Source organism: Cyphomyrmex costatus, unplaced genomic scaffold (assembly GCF_001594065.2).
Source record: "Cyphomyrmex costatus isolate MS0001 unplaced genomic scaffold, Ccosl1.0 scaffold10, whole genome shotgun sequence".
In the NCBI taxonomy this organism is placed as follows: domain Eukaryota; kingdom Metazoa; phylum Arthropoda; class Insecta; order Hymenoptera; family Formicidae; genus Cyphomyrmex; species Cyphomyrmex costatus.
Genome location: NW_017274954.1, coordinates 358,613 through 382,811, shown reverse-complemented (window position 1 = coordinate 382,811; position 24,199 = coordinate 358,613). Strand labels below are relative to the sequence as shown.

At 34.3% G+C, this 24,199-nt stretch overlaps 1 protein-coding gene across 2 annotated transcripts in view; it reads right to left on the bottom strand.

The window, feature by feature from the left end:
- The window catches only part of LOC108783219 (WD repeat-containing protein 47), a 67,312-nt gene that overhangs the window by 19,184 nt on the left and 23,929 nt on the right, over positions 1 to 24,199 (bottom strand). For both annotated transcript variants that reach the window (XM_018551744.1, XM_018551736.1), the window contains exons 5-6: positions 17,127 to 17,237; positions 16,725 to 16,800 (exon numbers count right to left, since the gene is read on the bottom strand). In XM_018551744.1, coding sequence (XP_018407246.1) covers positions 16,725 to 16,800; positions 17,127 to 17,237 — 187 coding nt within the window. The remainder of the gene's footprint in view (positions 1 to 16,724; positions 16,801 to 17,126; positions 17,238 to 24,199) is intronic.

Sequence of the window (24,199 nt, the reverse complement as noted above, 5' to 3'; positions counted from 1 at the left end):
GAATGTATTATACAATATATTGAGATATTTTCAACTTAAATACTTTAATCTCTGTTTAAACTCGATGTGAACGAAAATTGTAGTTTGGCGAACGGCGAGATATAAATGTTACAGATAAAAGCTGGATTTCTCCCAGTGGATACTCGAATCAATTGACACAAAAATCACGGAAAATAGACCGCGAAGCATATAATCGACACAGGAGACGTCGATGTTGCTGTCGATGCGTTACCTCCACAGGACATCTACGTTTTAGAGAAAGTATCGCGCGACACAAAAAGTAAATTGCCGTGATCCGGTGGCATGAGCACATGCGATTTATCTCAATGTGCGAAAAGAGGATGAAGCCTTTCGGATATCTTTTTGTCATTGCGTGGATCTTTAAGCAATTATCATGGTCGGCCGCCGTTAGAAACGCTCGTTTCAGTGACGTTGGGTCGCGTGGGAGAGTCAATGCATTATTATGCATCGCTATTAAAATACGATAGTTCTCTATGTAGATGTAGATCGCGAGAAAACGAAATCTGGAGCGGGCGTTTGTTCGGGAAACAGCGGCAGATTATCTCATGACGAAACCGAGGGTGATCTATACAAGCCGTAAAAGAGCCCATCTGATTAGGTGAGATTACCACCTTGGAAATTAGAACGTAATAGTGAAAGGAAGATGGTCTGGTTAAATGAAAATATCGCATTATTAAAAGCGTATTAGGTGATATTTCGTGATATTGGGACAGTTAATGTGTTATTAAAAGATACAGTATATTAACTGTTTAATGATATTTTTTAATGAATAAAGTACTTATGTATTAAATATCAATTAGAATTTAATTTTCTAATACAAATTAAAATCTGTAATTAAAAAAAACGGAAAAAGAAACGATTATTTTAGTGAACCCTTTTTCAAATGATCTTTTTTTATATGTTCTGTATGATAATCAAGCTATATAACTGTATAATAAACGGAAACTAGTAGTATCATCTTCATTTAGAATAAATATGATTTTATTCCTTCGTATGAATACTGTGCTAAGAGAAGTCATTGCTTAAATATTAATGCATCTCTACCTACATAATGATGCCTTCCGTGTCCAATACGATTTCTTCTTCCTCAAAAGGAAAATGTCATGACTTGCAAGTGCGCGTTGACAAGAAATGTTGTCGAGGTCAAAGTTATCGCAGAGACAGGCATACGTTGACCGAGTTTTCGGTACCGGAATTACCAGCTACCAAATTCCTACTTCAATTCGCACAATGATTCTGCATTACACAGTCATCAGACGTACGAGAAATACATTTCATTCTTTCTCACGGTCTACATTTCTTCCTCTTTTCCTTATCCATCAAACTTGATTCGCATTTTTATTATCATTGATCTTAGAAAGTTTGATATGAGATGTAAAGCTGCATGATTATATCGATGTACTATTCGGTAGCTATCGCAAGCGCGAATGAAAATTGTTTAATTTACGCGTGACAGAGCAATCGGGTTGACCTTTTCATTTTCAAAAGCTATCGATAGCTGACAGCTGCAGTTGAGAAACAACTTATTGGTTCTTAACTTATTACACTTTGCGTGTATAAGATTCGACGTGCTCGTACGCGCGCACCTTCTTATTTACTTAATCTGAGAAGTTACATATACCGTGAGAAAAAAAGAAACACAACCAGTTTTCTTGCGTAATACTTGTGTATGCGACCAACCAATCCTTTGTCGGGATTCAGAGCGGAGTTCGGAGCGGAAACGAAAAATGTAACGCCAAGTATGACTGGATTGCCGGCCGGCATCGTATACCGTTAAAAAAACTAATAACAGGTTGAGCAGTACCTGTCACGAAAACGGGCAATGCGATAACCGGCATAACGAAATGTAAGTAAACCGTACATTACCGAGTATACGTATACGCCATGTTGTAATTATCATACGTCCGGTCTTGATACATGGACCATGACTTAAGCTGCTGTTGACGGACCATGCCGAAAAAATTTTATCGAAAGTGATATCTCGACGTAGAAGGCGGAAGAATAAAGATTTCACACTATGGTGGTAGTTTAAAATTAAAATATCAGTAAAGATAAAGGTACGACGATAATGTTAATTATTATATATGTACGTATATACATATTTAAACATGGCCGGAGACACTACCGCGTCTCCTGATAATTATACAACGTTACATCGTTATATCAATCATTATACAATACTTACAAACAACTTTCCAAAATTAATTTTCAAAATTAATTTATATTGTATACTTATACAAAAAATACAGAGTTAATTCTAACTTACGTTAATAAAGGAGATAAATAATTTTTATGTTATTGGCTAAATTGATGTGTTTCTTTCTAACTAAATTAACGTTATTATTTTTTATCACGTAATAATGAATAAATTATTGACCAAAGATAAAATAAAATTGAAAATAACATCTGATGTAGAAGTACTAAGAGAGAGTCGTCAGGTACAAATGATAAATAGTACAGTTAATTTTTTAATCTTCTCTTACGTCATTTCAATTCAATAAAAAATTCAATTCAATTGCTGATCTCTTATCAGTGTTATATGAATTACCCTACGGTAACATTGCGGTATATCGTGTTTTCACAAGTTACAAGCATCACGATTGGGAGAAAAGATCGCGCCAGTTTGCAGCAATCACAAGAAATTTACAAGAAAGTGGATTACTATTAGATGCGCCTGGTCGAGCTTACATCCATCAGCATGAAGATCGCGACCCAGATTTTCTCGGCAATAAACTTAGCCATTCGGCTCTATTTTGAGTCGCTTTTTTAAATAAAAAATTACTTGCTTTTCTTCTCATAAATAGTAAGTAAAATTATTATCGCGCTTATTACAATATGTTTATTATCGTGAATTACAAGACTATTGTATACCGATAACGTAGAGATCCTCAGTATGATATTTAAAGAGAAGAGAGGATGACCAAGGATCGTCGAGGTAGAAACTGGTGAAACCGTTTACCATCACTGTACCTTCTGGTACATTCACTAAGCTAACGTAGATTTCTGTTTTATCCGCATCAAAGAGCAGTGCTTGTAAATTATCTACAATATAAGTGCATTTATAAATGTATTTTATTAGATACATATTTAAAAAACTGGAAATTAAAAAAGTTAAAAAATGGAGCTCGAAATTATTCCACGGATTACTTGAAAATATCTTTTAAAAAATACATAAACAAAAACAATCACAGATTTCAAAAAATAAAATTTTATTAATTTTTCATCTTAAAAACACGAATCTTATAGGATAGTTTACAATAATTAAACAAGTTCAGAATTATCGAAGATAACTTTAAGATAGAAAAGAAATATGAATATTCGATGAACAATAATTTAAGATATATGTACATATATTTTCCACAAGAAAGAGGATTTTATTATACTTATTTACATCCTGACATTGTACACGTATGTCAAGATGACATAAGTATGAACTTGACATTTTTGCAGACGCTCGCATTGTCATCGCTTTTTATTGTTCTTCGACATTAAAGTATAATTAGCGTCATCATCATTCAAATGATGATTACCGTTTTGCTGCCGCCCACAAACGGAGAAACAATAATCGTTTCGGCGGCAACAAGCGAATGATGGACTACGGACGTCATTAGCAATGTAAATCATCTCGTCTACCGCGCGTGATGTATTCCAAAGAGAAGCGATATTCAATTTACGATAAATAATGTAATTAAATACTATAGAATCCGCGCGTACCTATGTAAAAACTACACTGAATCTCGTAATTAGAGCTTTAATTAAAAAGATGTGATCGTACCATTACAATCTTTATCGTTATATATCTTTATTTCAAAATAAATTTAAGTAATTATTTATAATACACAGATCGTTTGTGTCTTCTAGAAAAATAATAAGAAAATCGTTCAAAGAGCAGAAATATAACGAAATACATTTGAGAAGGTAAAAAGAATCAGAGAAAAATGAATATTCATAGTCGTTGTCGAGCACGTTGGCGAGAAAAGGTGCAATGACGACCCACGCGGTTCATACCGTACATGGAAATCCGACTGACTGACAAGTTATTACTCATGATGAAAGAGGACAACCTGCGTTTAATCTTAGATTAAAGGAAAAATACCGATTATTGCAAAAACATGTTTGCTCTGGTAGACTCATATTAAGTGAATTACTATGTAATCGTTATTTCCATCTGTTTGACAACTAATCGTCATTCGATCATATAAATCCATTAGCGTAATCCGCAAAAAATTTGTTTAAACATTTTATTTAAAACATTTCATTCAGAGGAAAACCTAGTGTTCCAATAATATAATACATGAAAGAGAGATGCACTAAAAATTTGCTAAAAAGCTAAAAGAAAGATCAAATTACGTATCTCTCAGTATTTTACAAAGAAATGATAGATATGTTCGTTCCGAATGATCGAACGTCTTATTGTCGTTAAAGTCGATCATTTCACTGGTGAAGAAAATCTTTACCACGGATCATGGTCATAATAAAACGCAGTTTGCGGCACCGATAAAAAGGTCATGTACTACTAGGATGAAGACGAAGAAAAGCACGTTTGATTTCACTGAAATGCAGGATGAAAAGAAGGTCGTTACATAGAAGACTTTCACCAAATTAGCAAACATTTTGCGTCGTGCACGTCTCCCTACATAATGTTTCGAAAAGTTTCAGAAACTATACGTGACGCGAGTTCGAGAAAAAAAACTTACGCTTTCTCGAAACTATTTCGTGCGCATTATAAAGTTGTTCATCAGATTACAAATCGTTGAAACTACGTGTTCAAGATAAATTTATACATATTGATATAAATTACTAAGTATATACAATTTAGTTTTAATTATAACATTGGAGCACTAATTAATGATTACACATTAATATTAAAGAAACAAACTTAGAAATATTTGACGACAAAAATCAATTAAGGAAATTTTATCTAATAATAAATGAAGGATAATTTAATAAGCATAATTTACATAACAATAATATTGATAAAACGATGATAAAACCGCTCTTTTATTCATCGAAACCACAACAAACAGTATTCGCCAACTTGCAAAAATCTTTTTTATCGACTTGATTAATAGTGTTGAATTCTACATGAGTTTGAGTGAACTTAATAAATTCTTGACGTGTGATTTATTCAGACTTAATTATGTTATTACATTAACTATTAATAGTTAAAGCCAAGGAATATTATGACGAAAAGAAGTATGAAAAATTATTAGCCTTGAAAGAAATTGCAAGGCGAGTATGTAAAGAATTTGTAATGTTCTTTCACAAGCGTATCATGTGATCAAAAATAAATATATTATAATTTGTGCCTGAAAAGATATATATAGACAAAGATTTCAAAGTTTTCTCACCCGAAACTCCAAAGAATCCATCACACCATCCGAGAGAGATTCATAACCAATTCGACTCGTCCACACGAAATATGGAAATAACTTTTTCTCAAAACATGGTAGCCCTCGCATGACGATGGGGAACAAGTTTACTGTTCGAAATCGGGATCTTTGCAAGGTCACACACTCGGGATATTCGGAAATTAATATTCGCGGTAGACAGATACCGGCCTAGCTGAGTGTCTGGCTGACAATAGCAGAGTGAATGACCCTGCCTACTTGAATCGAACGTGAATGGAACGTGAGTGGATCCTAGTCTTCAGTCTTAAAGACCTGTGAGCGCAGGTCCCCCGAACATTTCGAGCGAATAGATCGAGAAAACAGCTTTCCATTTCTATAGATCCAATCAAATCACTTCGAAAATTTCCGTAAATCTACATCTTGATTAAATCAAGGACTATCGTAAACATTTGCATAAAAAGCATCAAGAATCGATTTCTATAAGAATAGACAAACTTAAATTAGTATAGTACTAATTTGTGAAAATTAGCATGTAACGATTTTTGTATGCATACATTTTTTTTATATTCTTTTATATCAAATATATTTATGACTTCAATAGTTTGGTGAATAAACTGTTTTAGATTGTTTAAATTATTATTAATTATTACTTTTATTTATTTTTACTAATTATATTGTTAGTATGTTCAATATTTTCAACTATAATTTTAAAATATAAAATTCTGTAGAAAATCTCTACAAGTTTTTTGTATAGATTAGATTTATATGTGCAATTCCTGTAGAGAGAAAATTCCAAGCTGTCTAATAAATAATTTCTATTTTATACGTCTTGGCCTATCCTACATCAATATACTTCTCCGCAGATAATTTAAAGTGCTCTTCCGTGTTTCTATTAGATAATTCGCTATCAGTACTGCACGATCCGTATCTGAGTCACCGAGGTTGAAAATTAAAATATGAAGAAGAGCTTAATTTTTACAACCAATTTGTTGCAAAATTATTTACGATTTACCTACATATTTACTCGCTTCCGGCTACTATCTATTTTTTATTATGCGAGAGAAAACTATTGCAATCCCGTGGACGTGCGTGACACACGAACGTCCTCCTGCGGGTCAATTTTGGTCAGTTTGTGTGCCAATAAGAGTCAATTTTTCATAACGGTATCAAAACGGCGATCAGTCAATCATCTTGGATGTCGTCGTACCGTGAGACGGAACGGTTCCAGAGCCGTGTGACACGCGGAAAATCGCACGTGCTCGCCAACCGTGAAGCTGCATGTATATAGGTAAAATGCATCGTGCACAAAGTGCACGTGTGGCGCAGACCGGATTGAGGAATTTCGGTGCCCTGCATAGAACAACTTCGCATCCTTTGATCAAAAGAGCGATAAAAATATGCTGCATTAAACGAACGAAATATTCAAACTTTTTCTCTTATATGAACTTAATATACGATCAATTTATTAGCATTTTATTAAAAAAAATATTAAAAAATTAATTTCACATCTACTTAAAAAAATAAAAATTGTTGATTCCAAATAAAGCAGTATAACGATAAATAAATCTATCTTCTACAATATTAAAAGAAAAATTAAAAAATAAACAAAGAATCTTTATCTGTAAAACCGAAAATGCAATTTAAGAATTTAATTTCCTGTACAAACGTTTACTTTATTACAAATTTTTTTTAGCGTTGTTATAATGGATAAATTTATGTATATGCGAAAAGCCAATTGCAGCGTCGCAGATGTATAAATTTATGATAAACTAATAGTGATGCAATAGGCTACTTTAAACTCTTGTGTTCGGAAGCCGACCATATCGAGCGCACCGACGCGCATGGATTGTGTGTATACACGCGTAATTCTCGGCGTTATATAGAAAAACCGAGTGACCACAGAGGAAGGAAACGGGAGAAGGGAATCAGGGGAACCTGTCCGCAAAAATGTGAATTATCGCAGGAGCGAGTGTGTAGGCTAACCGCTCAGGGCCGAACGCTGCGCGTAGGTTGTATCTGCAGGAAATTTGTTTCAGGAAATGCGCGGATTCATTACCTACAAGGCGAATAATTAGAGAATCTAATCACCGTAATAATGCAAAAGCCGACGTATTTACCAAAAAAGTGTTAAACTAGTTAACCTTTATTATTTTTTACCCGATATAGCAATTTGCCGAAGGCAAATATCGAAAATATCGTGTCAGAATTTTACAAAATTCTTAAATCCCTTGTTTTTGCGATACAGTATTAATATATGTATTTAGTTAAATAAAAAATAATCATAAAAATCAATCTTTTTTTATCGAAATAAAATCATCTGACAATGAGTTGAATTTTAATTCATCACATGTTAGTCTTTTCTATAATTACGTACATAATAAATTGTACAAAGCAGTAAATATTCATATGCATATGCTAATTTTAGGTTTATTTTCAAGAACAATTTCAGTGATTATTTTATATAATAATAAAAGCGATTCTTTCAAATGATAAGATAAAAGAAAGATGAAATAATTGATAGAATAATTTGAATCTAAATATATCGAAACTTAAATGGATGGCAACATTGACGTATTTACCCTATCTGTACTGAGATGCTATCGTAACGTTTCGATGACTAACACTATGTGACACTCTACCATGCAAGGCACGTCGGTGACGTAAGCACGTATCGGAAATGCTCATTCCCCTTCAGTGTTACGTGGAATCAATCAACTTACTGACTGAACTCGAAAACATTCAATATCGTGAAAAAATCAATCATAAAAAATACTTCAGTAGAGCTACTTAAAAAGTGCAATATAGTTAATTTAGTCGAGAAGGCAAGCGGGAATTAAAACCGATATAATTTTGATGAGTCTAATAGTTCAATACTACAAACACATAAAAATCATCTCACAAGACCTATTCATAGCAGCGCGTGAATAAGCATTCATTTTTCCATTCCATAGAAATGTCAATTGAAATTATTAATTAAATTTTATCGGTTTCGAATTTACGTCGTAAAATGCACGGATCCATGTTGTGTTATAAAATATCTGTAAATACGGGATCAATTTGCAAAATCCAGCAGATCCTCTAACATTTTTTCCACGAACTCCAGTGTCTCCAGTTGTCGAAAAGTGGGTCACACGGTGTAACTGTTTCGGTAGATACATTCCGCAACTTAATATTTAGCGTACGTATTAACGGATCTCGAGGGTTTCCCACGCGTCAGTGTGAATCATTCGTATATGTACACAGGATCGCCTAACAAGGACCGATACATTTTTACTCACCGTCGTGCAACGATTCAGCCAAGTAAGTATATCTCTGACTGACAAGCTAACTTTATTTTCTTATCGTGAGAACGGAAAATAACGCGAGACAATTCGCACAACGTTGAACGTTGTAAATATGATAGAAGTGTTTTTCATATATTCTACGGTCTTAGATAACAAATATTCTATCACAGGAATAACAGTCTACTTATGCGACAAATCCTTTTCACGTGAACGATATTTGTTGATCGACTTTCATAATCATATCTACTTAACAGTGCTATAAAAGCGTTATTACCGCACAGCTTACTCAGCTCTTCTACTTATCGATGGCATCATCAGCGGCCTTTCACATGATCTCTCTCTCTCTCTCTCTCTCTCTCTCTCTCTCTCTCTCTCTCTCTCTCTCTCTCTCTCTTTCTTTCTCTCGCAAGTAAACAGAACTTGTTATTACCTGGTCGATACCGAAGCTTCCTTCCTCCCAAATCGGATCATCCCATCCGCCCGAAGAGCCCGAGGAGCCTCTGCGACCTGGATCCCACGAGTTTCTCTTCAAGTTATCCAAAGAATCCGTGGAGAGTCTTCTCCGGTCGTACGAGCCTCGTCTGCCACTAGAAAGCGGCATCGCCGACTTGGTGTCAGGCCTTCTGAGGCTACCCGAGATTGAACTTATGGATGACGGATCGCCGCTCAAAGTCACGTTTAAGTGACTCCTCAGATTCCCGCTGGAACCGGCGAGGCAGCTCTTCAAATTCCCGTTGGAATAATCACGCGCCTTCAGATCTCCATTCGAGTTGAACCCGGTCCTTAGATTCGCGTGGGGAACCACGGAGGTCGCAAAGAGGCTGGCCAAATTCGGAGCAGCGTCGCGTCGCGTAGTCGTCGGTGGTCGCTGGAGATTCGTCATCGACTTCGCCACGTAATCTCGTCGCAATGGCGAGTTATAACTTGATATGGTATCCTTCCTGAGACAGCCCATGGAGCGACCTATAGGATCTTTTCGCAAAGGCGATCCACCGATGGTGTTTGAGAAAAGATCCTTTCTGTTGTTGATAGCACTCATAGACGAGCCCAAAGGGTTTTTCCTTAGAGTACTGGGAAAAGTCGAGGGATGCAGTTCCCTCTTAGGCGGCGACATTGGTATATTCAGCGAGCTTCTTCCGGTAGGAGACGTGGCAGTATAACTATAAGAATCATGACGTCCAAGAGAATCCTTCCTAGTCGCGTGATGCAGATTACCAAGAGATCCTCTACGGTTCCAACAGTTCTCTTTTGCGTGCTTACCGTGCACTTCACAGCATTTGTCGATTTTAATCTCCTGCTTGATTAATTCAGGATTATTCTGCAGTTGCTCCAGTTTGACGTCCCTGAAAAGCTCCTCGAGGCGACGTATAGCCGCTTGCTGTGCCGATGTTGACATTGTGAGATTGATGAGAAAATATTTTTTCAAATGTGAACTTAATTATAGATTACAGAATCCTTTCTCTTCTTGATCTAGTATTTGACCTTGTAGGTAAACAATTTCTGCGCTTCGCTTGTGCACCACATAATTGTGCAAGACACTTATATAGGAATTTGTCCGTTCGGACTGTCTCGCCTGGTGATTTTTACGGCTACCAGGATGTTAATTAGCTCACAAAAACACTTCTCGACCCCGATGTAAGTTAAGACGGGAGATATTTCGTCTCGTTCTTAATGTTCATCGACCATATATTCCGTCGTAATATGATAATGCTCCTGCATATATTATCATAACAGTAATAACCTCTTGAATGGTTTGGAACATTATTCGATAATAAGGAAAAATCGTCCACGCATTATTTCATTTCTCAAAATTTTTCCAACCACATTCTCTTGTTACGTTTCAGCAATTTCAACAGCTTGTACTACGTTTTTATAGCAACAAAAGTGTTGTATCTTATACAGAGAGAATTGCTAGCAATTCCGTAGTGTCACGATTTCATATAGATGAGGTCACGAGATAAATTTAATTTGCAGTATTAATGTCCGTTTGATACAGTTCTGTACTTACAGTTCGAGATCACGTGAAGGGATAGGCGATCTTCGATTCTACCTTCGCGACTTGTTAAGCAACCGGCGTGCACGGCAGCGTGGTGGGAGAGCGATTGTAACGATATGAAAACGCGTGTGCGACGTAACACACGTCTGATGAGGTACTGGAGTACCGCGTGAGAGACCCGGTGCCTCGAAGGAGCTCTCCGCCATGCGGAGATCCCCACCAAACCGGTGTACCATTCGTTCAAAAGCGAAGTATCCATATTAGGTCAAACCTTATGGGTTTGTCGCGCAAAATTGCGAGGGAACTGTCAATATGACCTTGACACGTTGCGGAATCAGGTCGCCAATGAAGGCATACTTCGTCACTAAAAGATCCAACTCGCCAAACGATGCTCGATAAACGTGCTTGTACATTATTAAACCCAACTGCGAATTATGCGTAATGAGATATCGCGATTTCCTTCTTCATGATCAGTAATAGATTAATAAAATCTTGACTACAATTGGTTAACTCAATCATGGGGGAACAAAAGAAGCTCGCAAAAGTAAGATTTTAAAAAGATCGCGTCAAATATAGCACAATAAATTTTATTACGGAAATATTTTTAGAATTGATTGTGTACAAAATATTGCGTATATTGCATGTAGATATATTCTTTATAATCCTCACAACTAGTTACGTCAATCCGTTCATCTATCAATCTATTAATTGGAGAATGGATAATTATATATAATAGAGCGATTATTTTTAAATGTTTAAATACATAAGCTTCAGAGCAAGGCCAAGTAAAAACTAAGATAAATGGAATCGAATAAAAAGATTTATATTTATACAAAATTATACTAAACGTGGTGCAATTATGTTAAGTGTCGGTATTTATCTTCCTTGTAATTAATCAAACGTTAAAGATAAATTTGCATTTATAGGAGATATGAAATGTATTATAGACGATAAAATAAAAAAACAAATTAATATTTTCAGAGATGAAACATTTAAACTGACTAAACGATACGCAAAGAAAAAACACTTGTGTCACAGGTTACTGCAAACTAGAATGCAAGTGACTCATCTTCAACCTGTGTAAACACTAATCCGCATCATGCTTTTAAGCAATAGCACTATCTTTTCATGTAAAATACGAAGAATTCCTGTTATAGGAATATAAATTGAAATTTATTAATATATATAAATTGAAATAAAAACCAACACAAATATGTTATAATCAAAATATAAAACATATAAGTTTGGCGAAAAAATGAAAGTATATGAAAATAAAATGGAAACTAAAAACAAAATGAAATTAATTTTTAAATAATATTAATTGAATATATAAAATTTCTTTTCACATTACTGCTAATTTCATTTAAATGATAATTATTTGCATTATTTCCTTTATATCACAGAATCTCGACAAGATATACATCTCAAAACATCCATAATAATATCATATTATACTTTTACTTTCAATAAAATTAGAATAAATAAATTCGTTCATATAAAATAAATCGTTAAATTAATTATCGTGATCATGATAACTAAAAAATTTATATATAATATATAAAATCTTTTTTTTATTTTGGTAACCATATAATTATAGTTAGCGCCATCTACTTCGGATTAATAGGAAGGTAAAAGAACGATTTGCGAGTATGGTATCTAGTGAACGGAAACGTTCTTTCATGTAGTAGCCAACGAGATGGAGCCGCAATTGTGTTACATTTCATAGAGAAATTCATAGAGAAACAAAACAGATTGCGAATGCATTTATATGCTAGACATATCGCAATCAAGCAAATATGATTTCTGTAGATAAAGATTACAATGCATCACAAACTATATTCGAACAATCTTCTAAGATCAAATTATGCCTTCTAAGGCATTATGTAAAAAAGAATTAGAACAAACTGTATTAATAACTATATAATTTTTATCTCAAGAAAGAAACGCTATTATATATATATGGTATAATGTATTAGATAATTAAATATACTATTTTACTAAAATTGTTACAAACGTATGTTATGATTGTATTAGTCATAATTAATGAATGGCTTTGTCACAATTTTAAGATATTAGAATACTAAAGGTGTTGTTTTGCTGTACTTGTTTCCTAATACTACATACATTTTCAAAAATTACAATCGAAAACTTATTATTATTTACACGAAAATTTATTCACATTTTAATTTTAAAAATGTAAATTTTAAATATAAAGAAAGTAAAGTTTAATTAAAAAAGTTTAATTAATAAAAACATTAATTCTTTATGCGCTTATTAATTTTGATGAATATATGTATTAGTAATGTATTTAATATATGAATAAAAATATATGATAACAGCTTATGGATATGAAGTAACGTATGTACAATATTAACTAAAATGAGCAATTAGTGTTACGGGAAAGAAAAGCAATTAGACAAGAGATTAAAACAAGTATTAACTTATAGTATTTTTCAGAGTGAAATTCGTATAAATATCTTATATTAACTAGATGAAATATATAATTTTATATTTAATATAATTGGTAATTAAAATATATAGGCATGTTTAACGCTGTAATTCAATATTCTCGGAACATGTTGCGTTCGATATCAAGCCGATATCTGATGCGGTGTTTATACTTTCGAGAGCAGAATCATCGCCAAGTAGCGCTACGATTATAAAATTTTATCGCGACTGTCGATCGGTTTACAAGTCACGTATTGTCAGCAGGAAATGTGTGTGCATGTATTCACAGGTTATCGAGTTACTCGGCTTCTCTTTGACACCTACACGAAGAAGCTTATTCCTGTTCACCTTGACGATCGAAGGTAAATAACGACTTTGCTTCGCGTATTGGAAAGGGTATATTCCCTCTTGAAAAAGTGACACGTTCGCAAATACTGGTGTCGCGTTGCACCGACAGTGAGATGACATTACCACAATTGTTATGTCTATTAGAGTGCTTCTCAAATCCGTTTCGAAGAAACTTCAAGCTTGATTAGGCTAATTCATCTAACTCGGCTCGATCTCCCTCCGTGCAAGTATAATCGATGACCATGAGGTAGCCTCTACGTAACTCTCGGATGACGATAGAACATAATGCGTCGAAAATCTCGGAAGGAGCACCCACGCGACAATACCGTTTCTGTCAATAACGCGATTCTTCCTCCAGTTGTGAACAACAGATGATAATATCGGCGCTCTTAGCATGCAATGTAATTTACATTCTGCAGCTGCGTCATAGCACAGTATAACATCGAACGAGAATGGACATTAGAATTTCGAATGTAGGTGTACGAAGATCTCATCGGATTTTTGCAATAACCGTTGCGATCTAGAAGATTAATCGTTTAGAAATTTATTTCCTAATATAATTAGCGTTTAAAATAAAAATATTATATTAATAATTATCGAATAATCTTAATAAACTTGATTAAAATAACACTATAGACATTTAGTAAATTACAAAGAGAATTATTGTCGAAATTGGACGCTAAATGTTTAATGATTAATAATAAGTAGAGATAATCTTGTTATTAAATTTTCACCAAGAGAAATTGCTCTCTCGCAGCTGTTGACTTTATTAATATATAAGAACCAAACCTACCGTTGTCATCGTATTTACGACGTAAAGGCCTTTGAGGTATACGGGGATCGCGAATGTAGAACGCGGATGGATATTCTCATAAAGCGAGGCATGTCAACATGAACTTTCATAGCCAATTCGCAATTCGCTAAATCGTACAAAGACAAACGGGTGAAACTAGGGAAGCCGGTAAGCTACAACGTCGCCGGCACACTTACGCAGAAGCGCAACATTTCAATCTTCGGTTACACTTGTCGTAGTTTCCGCACTGCTCTGACAGTTTGATATATCGCGCCGTTGTTGTCGACGATATATGGCGAATAAAGAAAAAAAAACGGTGTAAGAAACTTTACCAAGGTGTGCGCATAACTTGTTCTCTCGTAGAACAAATGACCAATAAACAACCCAAGAATTCGAAAATGATAAAAATCGATAAATACACATCAAATGCACGGAAATCGCACTTCGAAGTTTAGGAAGTCAGTAATCATATTGGGAATCTAAACGCGTCGTTTATTGCGATTACCCACACCTACCTGACGTCACGGCATTTCCGTGAAATTATTGCATTGCATAATGCAATCGCGTCAATAACGAGGCCACTGAATTCAGAGCAGCGATATTTTTTTGTACGAGAGTAAGCATTTCGATTCTTATCGTAACGTAAATTCATTGCAGCATCGCTTTTTCTGCGTCGATACAATTAGTAATAAAAATAAACTAATTTATTTCATATGTTCGAACTAATTTACAATGCGTTTTATGTTTTATTTTAGTTCGATTATTGGCAACAAATATTTTCTTGTTAGTTGAAATTGTTAAATATGAATAATTTCTAAACCAGCTCTCTATATGAATTCTCCAGAGTCATGCTCTGTATATTGGCGTTTTCAGGATTAAACCGACAGGTACAAAATGCGAAATGCAGCAGCAGAAACGGAACAAAGACAGAACATGATAAATGGAGAACGACTACTAAATCATGATTTTGTATTATTTCGTTCAAACAGCATATTCGCGTGAATGAGTAACCGAATGATAGCCGAATTTTGCGGACACGTTTGATATCACCTAATTATTTGCCACTTCTATTCATGGTAAACGAGCCGTTCTTCGATTCTTTGCTGTATCATTTCCGCCATCGGAGATAGAAAAAGCAATTGACATGCAAATTTTCGGTGAACTCCATGCCGACCGCTATTGTTGTTTTATCCGGCGCGGAAATACGTAATTTCGTATTTTACATTGTGAACATTGAACACGAATGTCATGCGTATCCAAATTTTATAAAAAAGAAATTTTACAATAAACAATATTAAGCACGAGAATTTCAGAAGCGATTTTATATTGATTTCCGATAAAATAAACAAAAATTAAATATTGCACAAATGTGCATGTAATAATTAATAATTAATTAAACTAACTGAAAAGAATTACGAATGTTTAATATAAATACGTTTAAAAAAAATGAGTTTATGAGCAAAGTAGAATGAAAGGTACGAGAAATAAGATCTATTGAGTCGAGCGAAAGGATATACAGAAGATTGTCCAATAGTTAATTGGCAATTGAGGCAATTACAGCTTTTAATTGACAATTTCTTAATAGCCAGAACTAATCAATAATAAAGAAAATTAAGCCAAAAAGATAGAGAGTCAACGAAGATGAAGAAGTTTATATAACAGAAATATCTGTATAAGTTGCGAAATAAATAATATATTAATAACAGTTATTTACGAAAAAATATAGTCTGTTAAAAAGAGATACTAGAACATCATACACTTAAATTTTTATCTCTGGTATATATAATACCTATGCTGGTATATAATTTTTCAGTTTAATGTACATTCAATAAAATTGATGAAGCGTGATGTATCTATTTTTAGTGATTCTAATATGTTGTTATACAAACTGGCCGGAGTTTCTACTTGCAGATTTAGTGTGAACATATCCCGTTGGCTTTTATCGGCACATTTGTCTTTTATATTGAACATTATATTCTTACTCAGCGTAAAAATAGCGAGACGACGATCTTAAAATCTTCTCTAAACTATACCGGAAGCGATGTAGAGAGATATAGATTTTATGTGCTTGCTATCTCGATCGATTCGTGGAAAATGTGGGAAGGCGGGTTTCTCTGGTGAATTACGGACGACACTATAAACGTATTACACAGCTTTTACGTCAAAGTCTGTAGAAAATACGGAAAGACGGATAGAAAGTACGTTGTATGTGCTATATTGCATAGTGCCAAGTCAACGTGCATTTCTTTGCAACGACGGGACAACTATAGATGTGGTAATAAAATGACCATATAACGCGAAGTAGTCGATATCTCATGATTTATGCTTATTATGTGATAACCGAGTGACATGCTATCGTATTAAATACCACTGTGCGCGAGTGCGCGTAAACGTACTATTACGGTCTCAGAAAAAGGAAAGTTATCGTGAATTCATAATAGACAGCGACACAAAAATGCAATGGTATTTAAAAATTGACTTACCTTCGGTTTGATGACATCGTAATGTCCTTCCGGCACTCTTGAATCATAAATACCGCTTGATACCGAGTTTTGCCTCCTGCAAACAATAAAATATTACTAACTTGAACATTGCACTACATATGTTTTGAAAATAAATAAGATCATGAACTTTGTGGAAAAGATAAAAATATACGCAAAAATAATTTAAAAAATATATAAATAATACATAATAATAAAAATCAATCGTAGAATATCTTTAGCAAAATAAGAGATTAGAGAAAATTTGTTTTAGAGAGCAGGAAAGAAAGTTATTTCGATGCTAAATGTACCGATATTAAATGACGTAATGCCTCTTAAAGAGCCATAAATTTTTGCGTATCTGTTGCAGCAGAGTTTTTTATACGATGCGTCTTGAAAACTTACGCGACTGGATCCGATCCATTGATCGTAGGCTTGGGTGACTGGATTCCAGATCGAACAGGTGCACTCGTGTGAACGGGCGAAGGTCCTTTACTTCCCAAAGGTTGCTTTATCCTACAAATGCCAGAACAAACACGAACGATAATTCTCGACGGTAATCAGGTTTCATCACACGCAACCATAAATTCTTTTAAGATACGAGGACTTTATGGTTGGAGATATTTATACGCGATCATCTATCATTTATTAATCTCTCGTTTCCGTTGATATGTTCCAGCGATCTCACTATTAAGTCGGCGTAAATCCAGCCATTTATTTACATGTAATAGCTACGTATAATAGTTATACGTAAAACACATCTGAATCTAAGAAGCACAAAATCTAAAATTAATTTTGTTTTTAAGCAGAAGAGATTAGAAAAAGTTTGATCATCATTTTCAAGATAAACTAAATAAGTGTGAATCCATGAAAATTTGAAAATAAAATAATCTAAAATATATATTTTTTAATAAAAATGTATATGTTATGGATAATTTATTTGTTTTTGTTTCTCAGGCGTAAAGAGTTTCTCTACCGAATCATTAGATCAAATAATTTATTATATCCTGTTTAACGTCTATTCTTTTTCTAAAGAATAGGCTTGGGAATTAGCCATGACCGCGATTTTCATACAGAAACAGAAATGAAGAAGTCTAAGAAGTCGCGAGACCTCTCCCAACCCGAGCTATTACTCAAGTGAGACGTGATTTATTGGGGATTCGTTGTCACCCTCCGAGTTTCTAACACGGAAAAACGAGACGTTGGTCTATGTTGACCTCTGTGAACTTGCCTGCCTTCCAGAGGCATGAACAGCGGATTAAGTATCATCTCAAGTATAATCTCAAATGATGCGACGTGCATGAACGACATGTAATAATTCATAAGTTGTATTATCTGCTGTGAGACTTAATGTATGTAAAATTTTTCTATTTTCGAAGTTTCTTGCACCTTTTATCAATCGCGAGAATCGACGTAATTGTTCACTTAAAGGTGAACCAATTTCATAATGGCGTCGTAAAGAAGCTGTCAGTTTTTTCAATGTAACGGTTTAATACATACAGATGATTTACAATCCGACATTCTCTAAATCACTGAAACAATCTCTTCAGTCGATCATCGCGCAATGGCTCAGTTTTCGTTACCGTTATACAAAATCGCGCTGCATCACGGCGCGTGCTGCGTTCTCAATCGAGGTAACGTTTTCCGATGCGACATGAGCTCCCGGCATAGCTTCACAAGCTCAGCAAGTTGCGTCTTTACTAAGAGCGTGGCTTATAAATTATACAATAGAACACAATAAATACGATTGACTCATATTCATGGAAATATCATATGGTAATCAATTAATATTTGGGAATATTGATCATTAATCGATAAATATGTGCATATTCTCTAAATTGATCTATGAAGTGGAATTTCACTCTGAGTCAATTTTGAAAAAAAGTGACTCAATTTTCATTCTTTAAAAGTGAGATTTTACTCTAAAAGTTTTAGAAATTAGAAAAATATATACGCGGATTATAATGTGACATTGTAGATAATATTTATCATATATCAATCGCAAAAAAGCGTTTTACACAATGTATCATTGTCAGTATATCATTATCAATTGATAATTTCAAATCTTTTTTAAAAACAGCAGCTGTAGATTTATTTGAAAATAGATGGCTCGTAAAATTGAACTAGATCAAGAACAATTTGGCTATTCTTAAAATAACTATTAAATATTTATTAAGTCTCTGTATCGTAAACATTATATGTTAAAATTTTTCAAAGAAAAAAATTAATATCTCAAGATTATTAAAAATTCAAATCGATTTGACATTTTGGATCGAGAATGTCAGTAGACTACGAGTATACGGTAAATGTCACCGAGCGACCGAACAAGTAATATTTACCGACTTATGCACGGCGGCGTGGAACTGACGCTCCGGAGACTGCACGTGCTGCTGTGACTGTTCTGTTTATTATAAGTCGGCCGATTGTTAGGAGGCTGCACGCAGATCCGTTCGGCGATGCGGAATCGCGGCGTCGTCGGTTTGTGATAAATCATGCTTCCTGCACGTTCTTCGCCGTCAAATCGTGATTCGTCTTCACGCCTTCATCACGCCACGTACAATTGAGTTGCCTTTGCGCGGATAATTTCGCACACGACAAAGGTTTTTCGACGAGCGAAACTCGAGGGTCGATGGTCCCTCGCGGTTGCAACGGAATGCACTTGACGATCGACACGGCTCCAAAACGCGAAAAAAGAGCGATAGTTGACCGCCCAGGAAGCCGCGGAATTTGTTTCGTTTTGCTGTTGAGACTGGCGTGCGAGAGCGGTCACGAACGACGAACGGTATGTCGTTTGCTGCTGCAGCTGCAGCTGCGGGCGGTACCGAACCGATACTGCCGGCCAGGAGGCCCAACGCGACGTGGAGTATCTCGAGGGAGCAAGAGCGGTGGTGGTGACTATGATTCGCCTGGCAGCGGCATTAGGCACGACTGAGCTCAGGCCTGTCGGAGCTCCGACTCCGCTCGTAATAACAAAGCGTATCGCGAACCTATCAGAGGCTGCTTTGATTCCCTCCGGTCGCCTGCATGTACGGCGCAACGCGGTGCATCCACGGCGATCAGCTGTCGCTGTGCGCGCAACCGCGATACTTCGCGAATACAATTCACATCGAGAGGTGTAGAAAGTTTTGCGAGCTCTTAGGGAGCTTAAATGTAAATGTAGAGATAAATGGGATATGGTGAGAAAAACACTGTTGCCTGCTCCTTTAACGGAGTAAATAGCGTGACGACATCTCGCTCTCTTTTATGCATTTTGATAAATAGAAAGTTTAAGAGGCGAACATCAAGAACGATTAGTCAAATAGAAAATGTACGAGGGGTATGTGCAGGAAGCGTTAGATAATAAAATTACGCGAGAAGTTTTTTGGTCTATATGTATCTTAATTGTTATTTGTTTTTCTTTGAACAATGTGAATCCTAATGTATGTGAAGATTCTTAATAAACTCTACCCATTTCTAATTCCTATCGATGTAATTTAATTTTAATCTCGCGCGATTTAAAACTTACTCTCCATCTTTTTCTGAAACAAGAATTAGAAAGAGATGAAGAATAAGTTGGCGGAAACGAACGTTAGTAAAATATTTAAAGTATCCACACAGATGGCTTTTTTTATTATGATATATTGTTTATCATAAATATAGAAAGGTATAAAATTAGAGCTGTGTTAAATATGAAAGAAAAGCATAAAATTAGAGTTAATAAATATAGAAGAGATGTAAAATTAGGACTAGTAAAATTTTTTTGATCGAGCTATTACTTTCAACTGGATATAAATTTTCGAACGAAAGAACATCAAGCGCGCGAACAATCGCTTTCGAAAGAATCGCGCGAAGAACATCTGGCAGATGTCCTGCTTCGAGAAACAGAAGATACAAGCGTCTCACAGTTATTTCTCGCAGTTAAAATGATATACTCAATTTCACAGCATATCGCCACACTTTCTGCCTTATACCAGCAACGAACATGAGTTCCTATGAATTTTTAAATGGCGTTCAGCCCGCTCGTCAGCAAAAGGAATTCTTCGTTCTGCTTTCTTAAATTATGCCCGCGCATTAGGCTTTACATTGCCGACACAAAATATTCCAAAGCAACATCGGTGCACTAAATTCCCGTTTTTTCGCGTTATTTCCTGCCTTACAATCCTACATTTGCCCGCGATCAACAAACTTTCATGACTCATTCCGTTTCAAAACGTGATACGCTTACGCGATATGAAATTCGTAGTAATCTTATTGCACTACTACGCGAATATATTTACAAATATCACGTATTGTTTATAAATTTGAAAAGAGGCTTGATAAATATATTGTAGATGTAGAACAGTTATGTTAAAATAAATTAATATAATCATTAATAACTTTTATATAATATATATAATCTCATCATCAAAAAAATAATTATTCTGTTTATTAAAACTTTACTTTCTTTCATCTTTGATTTTGTTTAATATATTTTTAATTAAAAGGATAATATATGTATTTGATAAAATATTTTACGTAAACTTATAATTAAAGCTTTTCTACGCTTCGATAAGTTTATATATTACATAAGTCGCAGGCAATTATAAAAGAAATTAATTAAATAATTTACATAATCGCGCTTGATAACTCAATTATGTAATTAATTGGTCCTTTGACCGCATGAAAATTTACACAACAAATAAACTCGTCGATGTAGAACGGTTATTGAAAGCGGATTTTGTTTTCTATTCATCTTTAACCACAACACCTGGAGTGTTCAATGCTAACGAGGCGCTTTTAATTCAAGCAAATGATAGAAAAAGAGAGACTGCCTCGCGATTACTTCGTATTCCGATGATGTTCCAACAAAGCCTCGTTTGTTACCAATGACGACCGCTCGCGCGTTCTAATTACGAGTTGCATCTTGCCGTATACGCACAAGTAGGTGGCTGCGTTACAACGGATGAACAGCGCCGCCATGTCGAGAGAATCTGAAGACTCATCTTTGACATCGGCAAGATGTACCATCAAGTCGAAACAATTTTTCGCCTAGTTAAGGAAATTTGATGCGTTACATTTACGTGAGCGTAATTTATGGTATATAAAAGCAGCGTATTTGTGTCGCACGACATTCTTAACAGTACGGTGTAAATAGATAGTGTAAATGAAATTATTAGAAAGACCGACAACAGCATCTTGTGTGACTCAATCTTATGTATAATTTTAAAAATTTCATGATATATTTCTGCGACTTTTTATATTCTATCGAAGATAAAATATTGCGTATTACATACTTTGTCCTCTATTCGAATATTTAAAAACTTCCTTTTTGTCACTTTAATTTGCTTTTAAAAACTCTATTTTTTGGACAATTACAAAAATTAAGTAAAAACATAAAGGCTATTAAGAGTCAACGCTGTTAGCAGTGCGCAAAATATATAATCTTAAAATCTAAAACATATTAGATATTATGTCGAACGTCTATTTTTTGGAATTTTATATTTTAAAATAATTTAACTTCAAATATTCATGTTAAAAATAATTTTATAAATTTTTAATTTTAATGACGAATTATACAAAAATATCTCTAGTTATCCACATTTTAAAAATCATAGAATATTTTCAAAAATATTAACATAAAAGTAAAAATTTCTTTCAAGCTATGTCATTGTTTTGAAAGATGACAGAATGCTTCAAAGGTAAAGTATTTCAAAAAGAGCTTTATAAGTCGTTAACAAAAACAGAACGCGCTGTCCGATAAATCTAGCGAATCATCAAGAATAACCACGTTTGTTGAACTCGTCAAAGGATCAAGGGCCCTCATTCGGCCTCCATCTCATCGACCGCGAAACAGCATCGTCTATATACGCCATATTTCGCCGTTAACGAACTGCCAGACACTCGAAACTCTCCTTTGGACTCCAAGTTAATTCCTCGATTCATTCCATGAAAATGTCAACATTGTTACTCTAGCTTCGTTAGTATGTTAGTGAAAACATAACTACGAATGAAAATACTATTAAACCGCATATACGACGAAGTAATTATTACTCAGAAAATATCCCGTAATATATTCATAGGTATATTTTAAGCTAGCTTCTCTAAGCTGACTCAGATTTCATAAATGAAAGATGAAACTATGTGACAATAATTTTATTATTATTACAAATTATAAACGTCACATCAATTTTGATCTCGATTATAAAAAATATTGATTAACTAATGCAATCATTAATATATAAATAAATAAAGAATTTAATTAATAATTTGAATTTCAATTCATGTTACTATTTTCTATTTTTAAACTTTAGCGACATCAATGATTTTAAATTACAAAAAATGCATAATAATTACTAAATATTAATTTTTATGCAAATAATGTAATACGTTTGTAAATTCGACACAAATGTACAAAGTTTATGTGTTGATACACACTTTCTAGGATGTAGTCACGTATATGAATGAAACAATGCTACCATAAATATAGAGGTATGTGAGTGAATCATCGATAGGGCAGGACCGAGACGACGGAATTGTACGGTCACCGTTTTGCTGTATACATGCATCCGGTATCCGGTTCGAGCACGATGTCAGCAGTCGATGCCAATGAACTGTGATCGAATTCCGATTTCGATTACCAGTGTCTGCAACGTTCGCTTTCTCGAAGGTTGTTTCAATCAGTTACGAAATGACATATGAACAGGTATTAAAATTATTTCCTGAGATCAAACTGGTATTAATTTAAAAATTTTATACAGGAAGTGTGGAATTTGAACAATTTATTTTTCAAGTCTTTTACTTGGAAAGAATTAAAAATAAAATTTTCGAAGAATATTCTTCAAATATTTTTCATGTAAGTTATTTTAATACCGTTTAAAAATTTGCACAGCAAATCCAATTATTAATATAACAACCAATAATCGAGCAATTATTGGATTTACAATAATACAATAGTTACTAAATTTAATAAGACATAAGTAGTACAAATAATACAAATACGTTTATTTTAAATATTTAATCAATTTGTAATTTGCCAACTTTATTTTAAAAGAACACGATTATTGAATTATTTAATAGATTTCTGAAACAATTGATTTTACGTTTTATTATCTTTTAAAAATGTCCCTACGACTTCTTTCAAGACGAAAAATTAGGTAGAGGCAATAGAAATAGTCAAAATAATAAGTTTTTTTTACCGATTCTCGCAAGAGGGTAACGGTCTATTTTAATCATCACTTCATTGGAGTCTAAATCTAAGCCGCTATTCTCAGCACGCGTTTTACCATAATAAACGCGACAAAGGCATTTCGCTATCGCCATCTGTTGGAGAATGCAACGAGCTCCAACTTTTCATTAGGTGCATTCGATGCAACAGGACTGATGTAGGCAATACTGACAGTACATATATTAAATATGCGGTAGTGCCATTTAAAAAATATTGCATGATATCTTAAACCGCGTGTTCTTATGTTTTATTATGCGAAAATATATTATCTGTCTAACAATTTAAAAATCATAAT